The sequence below is a fragment of the Pseudochaenichthys georgianus genome, chromosome 14, assembly GCF_902827115.2.
Source record: "Pseudochaenichthys georgianus chromosome 14, fPseGeo1.2, whole genome shotgun sequence".
Taxonomy (NCBI): Eukaryota; Metazoa; Chordata; class Actinopteri; order Perciformes; family Channichthyidae; genus Pseudochaenichthys; species Pseudochaenichthys georgianus.
Genome location: NC_047516.1, coordinates 21,011,596 through 21,025,010, shown reverse-complemented (window position 1 = coordinate 21,025,010; position 13,415 = coordinate 21,011,596). Strand labels below are relative to the sequence as shown.

The window sequence follows — 13,415 nt, the reverse complement described above, 5'->3', positions numbered from 1 at the left end:
ATAGAGGGACTGTTATTTCATCTCTCAATTTTCTTTTATGGGAGCAAACATAACGTAATACTCCTCAGATGATTACGAAACTGTACTAAGATCTGTAATACACAGCAATGTTGGTCTTTTTCAGAGGCTATTATGAACTTATCATAAGGAGAGAATGAAAGTATAACCCAAGGGGGTAAAGGTCACGCAGGTTAACTTTGCCTAATGGATTATGGCACTGGGCAGTGGGAACCGAGGGTCGCTGAGGTCCCAGGGCTTTAAAATGACAAAAACAGCCCAATGGAGGAGGTCATTAGCTTGGGAAAGCATGAGTTCACACGCTGTAATTAAGTTTAAACCAGTCATCCTCAAGTGGCTGCACTTCACTCATGGCTGCATGTGTTTCCACTGCTAAAGCCCTCAGTGTTCATAGTTGTGTTTTTCCTGTATAAATGAGGAAACTTAGGAATTGTTTATCATTTGAACTTCATTCAAAGGTCACTATTACAGCAGCCGTCCTTCCGCCATGGGGTCATGGGCATCGAAGTCATTGAAATGATTTATTTTTTGATATATTATTTTTGGGCAGAGAAATTGGTGTTGTCCTGCATTTGACAGGACCTTGTCACCATGTCCTGAGGCCATGCATCTTGTTAGCCAAGCTTTCAGTAGATATACTAAAACAAATAAAGGAGAGGTTAGCCGAGCCTTCTGCTCATTCGCCCCGCGCCTCTGGAACTCCCTCCCAGATCAGCTGAGATCTGCCCCTTCCACCGAGGTCTTCAAAACCGGCCTTAAGACCCTCTTCTTTCGGCAGGCCTGCCAATAAACTTTGAGCATGGTACACCTGGAGTACTGCCATTTTTATCGCTATCTCCGACTTTAATTTTTTTTTTTTTTTTAATTATTATTACTATTATTTGTTTAATCTCTCAAAGTGTATCAGTATCCCTTGTTGTGAAGCACTTCGAGATTTGTCTTGGCAGATGAGAAGCGCTATATAAATTAAATGTATTATTATTATTAGCAAATAAATGTCAACAGAAAAGGAAAAGGGAAGGTTGTTTCGAATCAATCAGCATCAGAAACTTGAAGTGAATAATATGCCTGCGGTGTTACTAATGTGTCAACAGATGGCACCAGATGAGCAATTTCTGATGGTGAGGAATCTTGATCAGATCAGATGATTTCTGTTCTATCATGTTGAGTTACTGCTGCTTGTATTCTGTTATTTTCCAGATGACTGTTGGTCTCGATGTCTTGGCTGATTGTGTTTTGATCTAATAGAGAGTCATCTGATCTGATATAAGTCAATTCCCTCTGGAAAATATTTGAAAGGCATTCAAAACTGACCAATCTAATAAGTTTGCTTCTGTTCAACTGCATGCAGATTTAAGTATTGGAAGATGGAATTATTGCTTTTTCTTCCATCTCATTTTATTTCTTGCTACCTGCTTCTTCCTCATCACTCTCCGTCTCTGTCTCTCATTTTCTCGCCGTCTCTCCCTCCCAGAGAAAATGTGGGCGTTTTTCTGTAGGTGGTTCTCTGGCAGAGCCTGAGCTCTATAAGGGAGCACAATATGTTGGGCTCGTAATCACAGTAATGAACTGTTAAATCTGTGCCAGTTGTTTTCATAGGAAGAGTTAACAGACCAAAACTGGCAGAAGATTGTCCCAAATTGAAATGAGAAGTTTTAATTGAAGTGTTGTTTTAATTACATCTTTTGAAACGTAATTAACATTCTAAAACATTGAAACCCACTGACACAACTTGATCAACATTATGAAGTATGGGGTGATCTTGTTTTTTAGAGCATTTTTAGATCAGTTAATGGGTTGTTGGTGGTGATGTCTTTAATGTGAGCCAAGAGCGGACAACCAAATCTAATCCCTCAGGCAGAGAGTAATCCACGCAGTCATGGGGCTTCCTAATGAGGACCTGAGAGCCCTTGATCAGCCCGAAAACGCACGCGCGCACGCACACACCCCTATCTCTTAGCAGCTTTACTGCAGTGATCATAAGGCTCTAAAATAGGTTGTAGAGCTGGCAATGGGCAACAATTCAATATGATATGTTTGCCTTTTTTCCTTTGAACTGTTATATTTATTTGTTACGTCCCAACTAGGGGAAGAGGAATGCAACACACACCAGTATGTAATTGGTAATAATTATAAGTAGTTTTATTACAGAACAGGGTGTAACAAAATGGAAGGCGTGCCGCCTGAACAAACAAAAGGGCCAAAAGGGCACAGGTTGATAACCAACCTAAACAAAAGGAGGACTCTAAAACAAGGAGCCTACTTAACCCTTCTCTTGCGTTAGGTCATACCCCCCTTCCCATGCTATTTTCGGTCAAAATTGACCGGTGTGTTTTGCACAGTAATATCTCTCGAACCCCTTATACAATTTTGATAGTTGACATCTCATTTGAACAGTCAAAGCAAGTAGAATCAAGGGATGACAGACAGAAGGACACCAGGGGTGAATTTCATATTATTTTTGGCATTAAGTTAAAAGATAGTGCTTATATTACATTACTGTATATTATAAAAATGCTTGCCATGTAGGCTGTGTTTATTGGAGATGGAAATGCTTTAGTTAGTGTTGTAGCTGAGATTCTTCCCGTTCCAAAGATGTATGGGATGTATTGATTTGATACAAGCAAGCCGGTGTTTCACGCACATAGTTGGCAATGCAAAATTGTGGAATGTCACCTCAGGCTCCTATCCCTCAGGGGCCTCTCCCTCAGTGGCTTCTATCTCAGGGGCCTCTCCGCCCTCTCCCTCAGGGGCCTCTCCCTCAGGGGCTTCTACCTCAGGGGCTTCTATCTCAGGGGCCTCTCCCTCAGGGGCCTCTCCCTCAGGGGCTTCTATCTCAGGGGCCTCTCCCTCAGGGGCCTCTCCCTCCTCTCCCTCAGGGGCCTCTCCCTCCTCTCCCTCAGGGGCCTCTCCCTCAGTGGCTTCTATCTCAGGGGCCTCTCCGCCCTCTCCCCCAGGGGCCTCTCCCTCAGGGGCCTCTCCCTCAGGGGCTTCTATCTCAGGGGCTTCTATCTCAGGGGCCCCTCCCTCAGGGGCCTCTCCCTCAGGGGCTTCTATCTCAGGGGCCTCTCCCTCCTCTCCCTCAGGGGCCTCTCCCTCAGGGGCTTCTATCTCAGGGGCCTCTCCCTCCTCTCCCTCTGAGGCTTCTATCTCAGGGGCCTCTCCCTCAGGGGCTTCTATCTCAGGGGCTTCTATCTCAGGGGCCTCTCCCTCAGGGGCCTCTCCCTCAGGAGCTTCTATCTCAGGGGGCTCTTCCTCCTCTCCCTCAGGGGCCTCTCCCTCAGGGGCTTCTATCTCAGGGGCCTCTCCCTCCTCTCCCTCTGGGGCTTCTATCTCAGGGGCCTCTCCCTCCTCTCCCTCAGGGGCTTCTATCTCAGGGGCCTCTCCCTCCTCTCCCTCAGGGGCTTCTATCTCAGGGGCCTTTCCCTCGGGGGCCTCTCCCTCCTCTCCCTCAGGGGCTTCTATCTCAGGGGCCTTTCCCTCGGGGGCCTCTCCCTCGGGGGCCTCTCCCTCAGGGGCCTCTCCCTCAGTGGCTTCTATCTCAGGGGCCTCTCCGCCCTCTCCCCCAGGGGCCTCTCCCTCAGGGGCCTCTCCCTCAGGGGCTTCTATCTCAGGGGCTTCTATCTCAGGGGCCCCTCCCTCAGGGGCCTCTCCCTCAGGGGCTTCTATCTCAGGGGCCTCTCCCTCCTCTCCCTCAGGGGCCTCTCCCTCAGGGGCTTCTATCTCAGGGGCCTCTCCCTCCTCTCCCTCTGAGGCTTCTATCTCAGGGGCCTCTCCCTCAGGGGCTTCTATCTCAGGGGCTTCTATCTCAGGGGCCTCTCCCTCAGGGGCCTCTCCCTCAGGAGCTTCTATCTCAGGGGGCTCTTCCTCCTCTCCCTCAGGGGCCTCTCCCTCAGGGGCTTCTATCTCAGGGGCCTCTCCCTCCTCTCCCTCTGGGGCTTCTATCTCAGGGGCCTCTCCCTCCTCTCCCTCAGGGGCTTCTATCTCAGGGGCCTCTCCCTCCTCTCCCTCAGGGGCTTCTATCTCAGGGGCCTTTCCCTCGGGGGCCTCTCCCTCCTCTCCCTCAGGGGCTTCTATCTCAGGGGCCTTTCCCTCGGGGGCCTCTCCCTCGGGGGCCTCTCCCTCAGGGGCCTCTCCCTCAGGTGCCTCTTCCTGGTCTGTTGTAGGCTCATAGTCTGGATCGCTGTTGTCTTCCATTTCTGAGACATCTTCCTCAATCTCCTCTTCATCTGGTTCAAAAATGTGTCCAGAGCCCCTAGTAGAGAAAATAGCCTAATCGGTGTCAATGAGTCAAATGTGAGCAAGGCACAAATATAACTGCTTGAGAGCCAGTAAGGGAGGCGCATTTAGCGCAATAAAGTGAGGGGTTTGTGTTTCTCGAGGGGCACAGAGCTCGCACCTGTGAGAAGGTATGATACATTGCATCATACAGCGTGAGAAAGGGAGAGGTTCCCATAACGTGTGTGTGTGTGTGTGTGTGTGTGTGTGTGTGTGTGTGTGTGTGTGTGTGTGTGTGTGTGTGTGTGTGTGTGTGTGTGTGTGTGTGTGTGTGTGTGTGTGTGTGTGTGTGTGTGTGTGTGTGTGTGTGTGTGTGTGTGTGTGTGTGTGTGTGTGTGTGTGTGTGTGTGTGGAAAGATGTTTTCCATCTGCAGGATGAACATAATACACTCATACCCATTCATTTTCTATGGCGGTCAAATCAGACCGAAAACATCAAGGGTGTTTCACTGTTGAATAAATCACTCAAAATGCAATGGAAGTGGTGATCATCAAGTGTATATGTTCAGAGGCCTAGTGTGGAGGATAACATAAGGTATTGAGGCAATTGGATGAAAAACACAATATTTATGATTAAAATAAAAGTCATTCGGTCACTTTTGACCCGAAACGCAAGAGAAGGGTTAAATACAAAGAAATATAGCTAATAACCTAAATAACCCTCACCGTCAAAGTGGTACAGTCTAAAGAAAGGAAGCTGTAAGAAAACACAGCTGAAGGAGGGAAACTAAGCACCCTACGCTAAACACATATATCCACACTCATCACTAAGCACATCTCTCGTCACTAAGCACATCAATTGTCACTCGACCACTCGACATTAAGCACATACGTTGACACTCGTCACTAAACACATAGGTCACACCAAACACAGTCTGTAGTGTCCATGACACAAGCGCAAAAGGTATGAGGCGTCTGATCGCAGCAGAGCCTCCTGAGTGATAATTGTTCCCAGGCGTTGTAGTACTCTCCAGCAGGTGTGCGCTGGGCTTGCACAGGTATTGGAGAACGTCGGGCCCGGCGTGCTCCAATCAGTGTCCTCGGAAGTGGACCAGGAGATGACAGCCAATGACGTTGGGGCATCCACACAGCTCATTTACATAATCACACACACACAGCTGCAGACAATCCCAGACAGGTTACCGAGCAGGCAGAAGCAGCAGCCGTAACATTATTATATTGAGATATGGTGATTACATCGTCTGTAGTGATAATAACACCGAAAACAACTAGAATTTCACAGAAGAACTGATATGAAATATATAGATTCAAGTTATATTTTTCAGTGCAATTTTACAAGTTCAATGTGATTAATAGTCTCCAACCTTAGAGTGACAAGCTCTCTTCTCCAACCTTTTAACTGCCATTAGTCCAAAATACAGTAAAGCAAACACCATGTGGTTATTTCATATAGACTTTTTATTTATTCACCTGTCAAAACATGCAATATCTTGATAAATATGGCTATCATATTACTTATGCTGTATCTTGTTGCATATCACATTGTATTACATGAGTTACAAGAAGAGGGACATGTGTAAAATGTGTTAATTTATTTGTCATTACTTCACAATAAATAACAAACACGAACAATCCACAAGTGGTGGGGCAGTTTACTTTTGATATAAAAAAGTAGATTATCTGATTATCTGATACAAAGTAATTTTCTCCACTGAATGTGTGTGTGTGTGTGTGTGTGTGTGTGTGTGTGTGTGTGTGTGTGGGTGGCCTGGCATTACTATACTTGTGGGGACCTAAATCTGTCTACACAGTCACGTGTGGGGACTCGCCTCCCTTATGGGGACAAATTGGAGGTCCCCATGAGGGGAATCATTAATTTTAGGGTGAAGACTTGGTTAGGTTAAGGGTAAGGGTTAGGGTTAGGCATGTGTTGGTTATGGTTAAGGTTAGGATAAGTCTCCAGGAAATGCATGTAAGTCAATGTAATGTCCCCTGAAGTGATACATACATGGTGTGTGTGTGTGTGTGTGTGTGTGTGTGTGTGTGTGTGTGTGTGTGTGTGTGTGTGTGTGTGTGTGTGTGTGTGTGTGTGTGTGTGTGTGTGTGTGTGTGTGTGTGTGTGTGAGAGTGAGTGTGTGAGACAGAGAGAGATAATGCAGTTCTCGCTACAATAGTGTAACACCAGGCTGATGTCACATGATGTCACACACCCTCATGATGAGCCAAACTAACACTGTGAAATTGTAATCCGGTGAAGAAGACATTGTTTAATTCTATCAGGCCCTAATGTGCATGCTGTGCATTACTTCCAAGAAATCACTCAATAACACATGACACTGTTGAGATCACTCTTATAAATACTGTGCTAACCCTGCGGACCAACAGCTGCTGTAAGAAACAATGTAACGAAGGTCATACAAGGTACAAGTCTTCTCTGTCTTAAGTTACAATGAAAAAAAGACACCAGGGGGTTCAACTAGCCTGCCCTTAGTGGGATTATACAAAGATGCAAGGTCACAAATGGAGGAAAACAACTTTAAATAGTGACAATAACTTGTTGGATGATCGAAAAAAGTACTATAGTTCTCTGGGCGTGTAGATGTCTGTACACGAATCACATCATGAGAGATGATCAGGAAAAGAGACTCAGAATTGTTCAGTATCAGAAACAAAAACAAATGATGGAAGTGAGTGGGAGAGAAGAAAATATGTAGTTACAAAGCAACACGGACATGGAGAGAGGAAAGATCTCTTTGCCTGTGTGTGTGTGTGTGTGTGTGTGTGTGTGTGTGTGTGTGTGTGTGTGTGTGTGTGTGTGTGTGTGTGTGTGTGTGTGTGCGTGCGTGTGCATGTGCATGTGTGCCTGCATGGTTGCGAGTACAGCGAGAAATAGCTTCACATGGATGTTCGAGGATACCCATAACAAATGATCTAGTTACCATGGATACAGAGGGTTAGGCTTTGGCAAGTGAACTCATAATAAAGTCCAGGAGACATCCAGACAATCAACACAATTCTCCTTCAGATGAAGAAAGATAATACATGCACAGATAAAAAACATTTTGAACAGATGAAGAAGAAACAAAAATCACTTTGCAACCAGACAGAGTAATTATGGCAGCAAACCACTCTCTTCCATTAGAAACAAATGTTGAATACTTCAACTTAAACTGCTCCACGGGAACTGCCCGGACAAAAACAAGTTTAACTAGTCGAGCTCCAGGATGATTGTTTTGAACTCAACCCTTTCGTTAATCTCAATCACACACAATAGTCAGTTGTAGAAAAGATGTCAAGCAGAATATCAGCTTTGCATTCACAATGGTTAACTGTAAATAACTTAAAATCAAAAATATATGTGCAAAATTCACTTGCATACAAAGTCAATACTGCTTTCATGGCTCTGGCAGAATCATGTTAAAGGAGGTCTGTATGTCACCCACACGGTTTCTTTTCACCGTGTTTAGATAGAGGTGAATGTAAACAGATGGGGAACAGCAACACAATCAAACTGTCTGGAAATGAGGAAGAACCAAGAAACAAGACTCCAGTTTTCAGTGTGTAATTACTGTATGTTGCCTAAAGCATGTTGGGAGCAGTTTGTTAAGCTTGGTCCGGCAGGTTGTGCGACAGTTGCCAGTCTTGTTCCAAGTACACTGTTATAAGAAGAGGGTGTAGACCACTATATAAGAACTGCCAAAAAAGGCAAAGTTGATACTTGCAATCATCATGCCAAAGAACATAGAGGTGACACGTGTGGGTCTGCCATTCTTGAAACCAAGAACTCCTGAGTCCATGTGATTTTCTTTGTGAGCTCTGGTTCTCTGTACCAAATGAAAATCTTTAACTTTGGTTTGGACCAACGAAGCCACATTGTACTGTTGACACTTCTTTGGAAGACTGTGCCTGTCCCTCGTTGTCCTTCTGTTGTCTCTCCATTCATTATTTGGAGCATCCAGAGCAGCTCATGTGCTTGTTGGAGTGGAGCTGAGGTGAGATGGTGTCTGGTACCACACTTTTCAGGATGTCATTCTCTGTGGCCATGATGTGCTTGACAAGGAAGTTTGCAGCTTCGGCAATGTTGAGATTGTCCTAAAAAAGAGAGAAAATGGTTGGTTTTTGTTTGAGAGGGAAGGTGTGGTTTTTTTCACGCCATTTTGAAAAAAGGGCGTGAGGTGAGAGTGGCCTTTAACAAAGATTTAGGTACTGTGGCCAAATGAATGAACTGTTTCTTATGGTGTGTGTGTGTGTGTGTGTGTGTGTGTGTGTGTGTGTGTGTGTGTGTGTGTGTGTGTGTGTGTGTGTGTGTGTGTGTGTGTGTGTGTGTGTGTGTGTGTGTGTGTGTGTGTGTGTGTTTGGGTGTAATTGGTTGCAGCTATTACAAAGTTGCGCATGTTTTTCTAATTGCTACCAAAGGGAAACATTTATGTCTGCAAGCATAGCGCCTGTCTCTGACACCACTGGCTGAACGTGAACCTTATTAACCTTTGACCTTTTGAGAATGTTGAGTCTTGATGTCACACGAGTGACAGTGCACTTATGCTCTCCAAAACAAATTAGTGTCAGCAGAAGCTTTGTTAATAAAGACTTTTGTAGAATGTATAGCCATGTTTAAGTACTGCAGAGTTGTTTAGGTATAAAGAAGTAGGCTCATTCAAATGATTGTGCATCTCAGATATTATATCCTGTTTTACTTAGATAAACAAACACTGTACAGAAATGATTAGTTCAGACATAACATTTTCTATTCTAGTCAAGAAAAACTAGTTTAGTGATTAAATAACTTGTCTTTACTTGGTAACAGAATAGATGGACTTTTTAAACACCACACAACTCTGACCCTGCTTTATAAATGTAGTTCAGAGAGACACTTTCCACCAGGATATGAAATTCCAGCGGGCTCTATGGGGATGTCTCTGACTGCAGTGACCTGAGTGGGAGAGGGTCTCCACTGAGTGTGTCAAGGACTACCATCTGAACCATTCATTATAATGTAGATGATTAGAGCTATGCTTCAATATGTTTGGATGTTGTCTCTTTTGCATTCTTGAGTTGCATAAGAAGATAGATACACTCATGTCAAATATTACGTAACTATAGCGTCGTCTTAGCTTAGCAATAAGACTGGACACAGGGGTGAAAGCCATTCTTGCTCTATACAATTGAACAATCGTCAACAACGATTGGTGGTTTAACATTTTTACTTTTGGTGCATATTAAATAAGATATGTGCTTTGTTACGTTAAGACAGAGGCTTGCCATGTCCCCTATTCCCATTTATAATGCCAAGCTAAGCTAATTGTTGACTCCAGGTTCATTTTTACCTGACAGATTTATAAGTGGGTTTAATTTGAACAGCTGATTATTATCAAGGACGTTGATAAGAGCATTTCCTATAATGGGAAAGCATTCCTTCAACAACAAATGCCCAGGACCGGCAGGAATACATTTCACACATTGCAAACAAGAATACCTTCAGCATACTCTGATCTCACCTTAGCTGATGTCTCAAACCAGCCAACAAAGCCATGGTCCTTGCAGAACTGGTCCATTTTGATGCTGTTGTTGGTCAGCTCTCTTCCCTGGTCGCACTTGTTAGCCAGAAGCACTGTGGCAATGCTCTGCCCGTTATTCAGCATCAGTTTGGAGTCCAGGTCCTCTTTCCATTTGAGGACGGCTTCAAAGGTCGTGGGCCTGGTCACATCGCACACTATGAAGGCTCCCATGGCTTCACGGTAGTATACTCTTGTCATGTTTCCAAAGCGTTCCTGACCTGTGATAAACAAACACAAAGGGGGCTTCATTGATAAGTGTTGAAAAACTGCTGTTTCCTGGCCACCAGTTTAATGACAGATTCACATTGTTTCGCTTATTCTTTGCAGCAAAACAGCTAATGCCGCTGGCATTCGGACTGCAGTTAGCACAGCCTGCATTCCCACAAAAACAGCACATTCCTGTGGTCTTTCTGTCACGTTGCTCTTAACCAGATGGTCAATGCAACTGCTTGTGCCTGCTGATAATAGGCCTATACTTAAATTAAACCTGTATTTTCCCTGACCTGTCATAAAAACTAACTTTGACCCAGACTAAAACGGTATTAAAACAATGTATTTGTAAGAATATAACAATGTGAAATATCGTTGTGGAGATACGCGTGTTTGCGTGTTCATTAATGTGTGTATTGTGCAGGGGATGGACATAAGTTGCTTGAGGGGCAGGTTAGAAGAGCTGTCAACATTTCCCAGGGGGTTGTGTTCTGCTGTCTAATGTGAATACTTGTTGGTCCAAACTGAGTGTGTAGGCGTTTGCATTCAGCTTGTTTTACATACCATGCCCTCTCAGCAGAAAAGTTTACACTGTTAATAAATATATACGCTTCAGAGTCCGCTTTTGGCTTTGCTAGAGATACTTCGACAAGACAACATGCTTCTATTTGCCTCATGACTAAGAGAGGAAATGGAAAAACTGACAGTACGTGGATTGAGAACTTCCTCCTTTTTTGCGAATTTTTTTATCAAAGACTGTTATTGCTCACAAGGAACCCTCATGTACAGCGGCGTGACAGCAGACACACACGTCACACATGTCACTTGATACGCTGTCATATAATAAAATGACAGTGCAATTTCAGGCTTTACAACCTGTTAACTTCACCGCCATATTAAAATAAAACAGAATTTCACAGACCCTAGTTAGTCTATTCCTATTGGGATGAATTCCAAGCAGGTAAATGAAACTACATCCGATGTTACTCATAATTTCATTTGCCCGCTGGAAGCATGTGCTTGTGTGTGAGTGACTAATGATGTTTTGTTTTTTATTCAGGCTTCAATGACACTCCTGTGACTTGCCTTTAAATCTCCCTCACATGCTCCGAGAATCACATGACGCATCACCGTACCTTGAATAATGACTGAATGAGGTGTTCTTATCCAGGCAATATTGTCATTGTAAGCATGGCTAAAATCACCAATGGGCCAATGTATCGAGTCAAAGGTTCGACAGCAAATGGTTTGTATAAATGTAAGGCAGCATTAGGAGGAGACAGACAGACAGGAGTTGTATTATGTTATACCTAACGATGATCCTTTCTATCCATGTATCAGTATCAGTACATGTAAATCGTACTCAACATAATCCCAGTATTATGATGTTAGTTAAATCAGACTTTGTGAACTTTTACCTCCCAGCTAACATTACACTTACTCCACCAAAGTCCTCGTCACCGTTACGACTGTTTGTTTGCCTTGTCATGTTTATAAAAGGAGAAATACAGTTTGACAGTCCCTTCATACAAGTGCTCCAACCAACCACTTGGAGTTGATGGTTCTAGATGAGAGCAGATCCTCCACTCACTTCCCAACCACCAATACTGCCATTTAAGAGCTGTGTGTGTGTGTGTGTGTGTGTGTGTGTGTGTGTGTGTGTGTGTGTGTGTGTGTGTGTGTGTGTGTGTGTGTGTGTGTGTGTGTGTGTGTGTGTGTGTGTGTGTGTGTGTGTGTGTGTGTGTGTGTGTGTGTGAGTGAGTGAGTGAGTGAGTGAGTGAGTGAGTGAGTGAGTGAGTGAGTGAGTGAGTGAGTGAGTGAGTGAGTGAGTGAGTGAGTGAGTGAGTGAGTGAGATAGAGAGTAGAGATACTCTGTGTCAGAAACAAGCTCTCAATGACAGTGCATCTTTGAGCTGTGAATGTTTCATCATTTTTACAACGGTCACACTCACTGACAATTTGAAGATAAGTCTTATCTCCACAAACGATCAACTTTTCAGGAACTATGACACACAGAGTTGCTCAAGAACATTTTAGATTATTTTTTTTCAATTAGCATAAAAAGAGCTTCCAAAGTTCTTCCACATGCTTTAACAAATTCAACAGGGAAATAACAGCCATACATGAGGGTTCATTTTATGTTTTAATTGTTGTGGTGACACCAGCATAAAGGAGATGATCACTGTATACTAACAGTGACAACACATAGGCTACACTTGTTCAGCGTCATACCTGCGATGTCCCACAGCTGGAGGCGGACAATCTCTGAGTCCCAGTTCAACACCTTCAGTGCGAAGTCCACTCCGATAGTGGCCCGGTAGTTGGTGGAGTATGTCTGGTGGACGTATCGCCGGATGATGGAGGTCTTCCCGACCCCCAGGTCTCCGATCACCAGCACCTTGTACAGGTGCTCCTGGCGGTGGGTGTGCATGCCGTTTGAGTGTGATGAGTGATTGGTCATTGCTCTTGTTGGATCTCCGAGGTGTAACGCAGCTTTCAGCAACTTTGACTCGAGGGCAGTTTGAGGACCCGGTAATCCCGTGTGCAGCCTCTTTGTAATGAGTGTAGTGACCGCCTCTCCTGTGAGGAAGTGTGTCTGCTCAGGGACAGGGGCTGTACTTGGGAACTTGTGATCTCTCTGCCTCTCCCTGGAGACTCGAAGTGCGCACGGTTTACTGTACACTCCGCGAAGTTCCTGTTAAAGGGCTTCGTGAGTCTAATGAAATATAGCCATAAAGTATGACACTCAATTGTACGGTGGCTGAGAGGTGCAATCGACAATTAAAAAGTGTGAAACACTTTAACAAAGCTTGAGACAAATTTAAATGTTCTAAAACAAATTTACATTTTCTAAAACAAATTTACATTTTCTAAAACAAAATTACATTAGCAAAACACTTTTACCAAAGAAAAAACTATTTAACATGAACAAAAACAAATTAATAAGATGCAAAACACTTTTACAAAGCTAGAGACAAATGTGTAAGTGTCGAAACCAGTGGCGGCGCTAGGGGGTGGCTACTTGGGCTCAAGCCCCGGATGTCTTCTGAAAAGCCCCGAATGTTTCACTTGAAGCAATTTTTCAATAATGTGCAGTACCGGAGTCTACTAGTGGAGGCCTCACAGATGGGGGTGCTGCAGCCCCCTCAGCATCCCTCCCCCTTCCCACGTCCATTCGTGCTGTCTCACAGTCTCGCAGACCCCACGCAGCAAACAGGAAATGAACCCAGCTCACACTGCCGCTCCTCGCAGCAGCGAGCCGCGCAACGTCCCGCGAACACGGCACCCAGACCCCACGCAGCATTCTCATCTGTTTGTCATTACTGGTGTCATTTTCTGGTTGCTAACGCCATTGTAACACATAATCACTGATGTTCCGCTGTAACGGTGGTG

The 13,415-nt window shown here is 44.5% G+C and overlaps 1 protein-coding gene across 1 annotated transcript; it reads right to left on the bottom strand.

Annotated features, from left to right (window-relative positions):
* Window positions 1–5,696: 5,696 nt before the first annotated feature.
* Window positions 5,697–12,625, bottom strand: rab38b (RAB38b, member of RAS oncogene family). Its single transcript, XM_034098481.2, has 3 exons — window positions 12,255–12,625; window positions 9,753–10,030; window positions 5,697–8,349 (listed from the first exon to the last, which is right to left on the bottom strand). Exons 1-3 carry the CDS (start codon window positions 12,481–12,483, stop codon window positions 8,200–8,202), a joined length of 657 nt encoding a protein of 218 aa, XP_033954372.1. The 5' UTR covers window positions 12,484–12,625; the 3' UTR covers window positions 5,697–8,199.
* Between the last annotated feature and the right edge of the window lie 790 nt (window positions 12,626–13,415).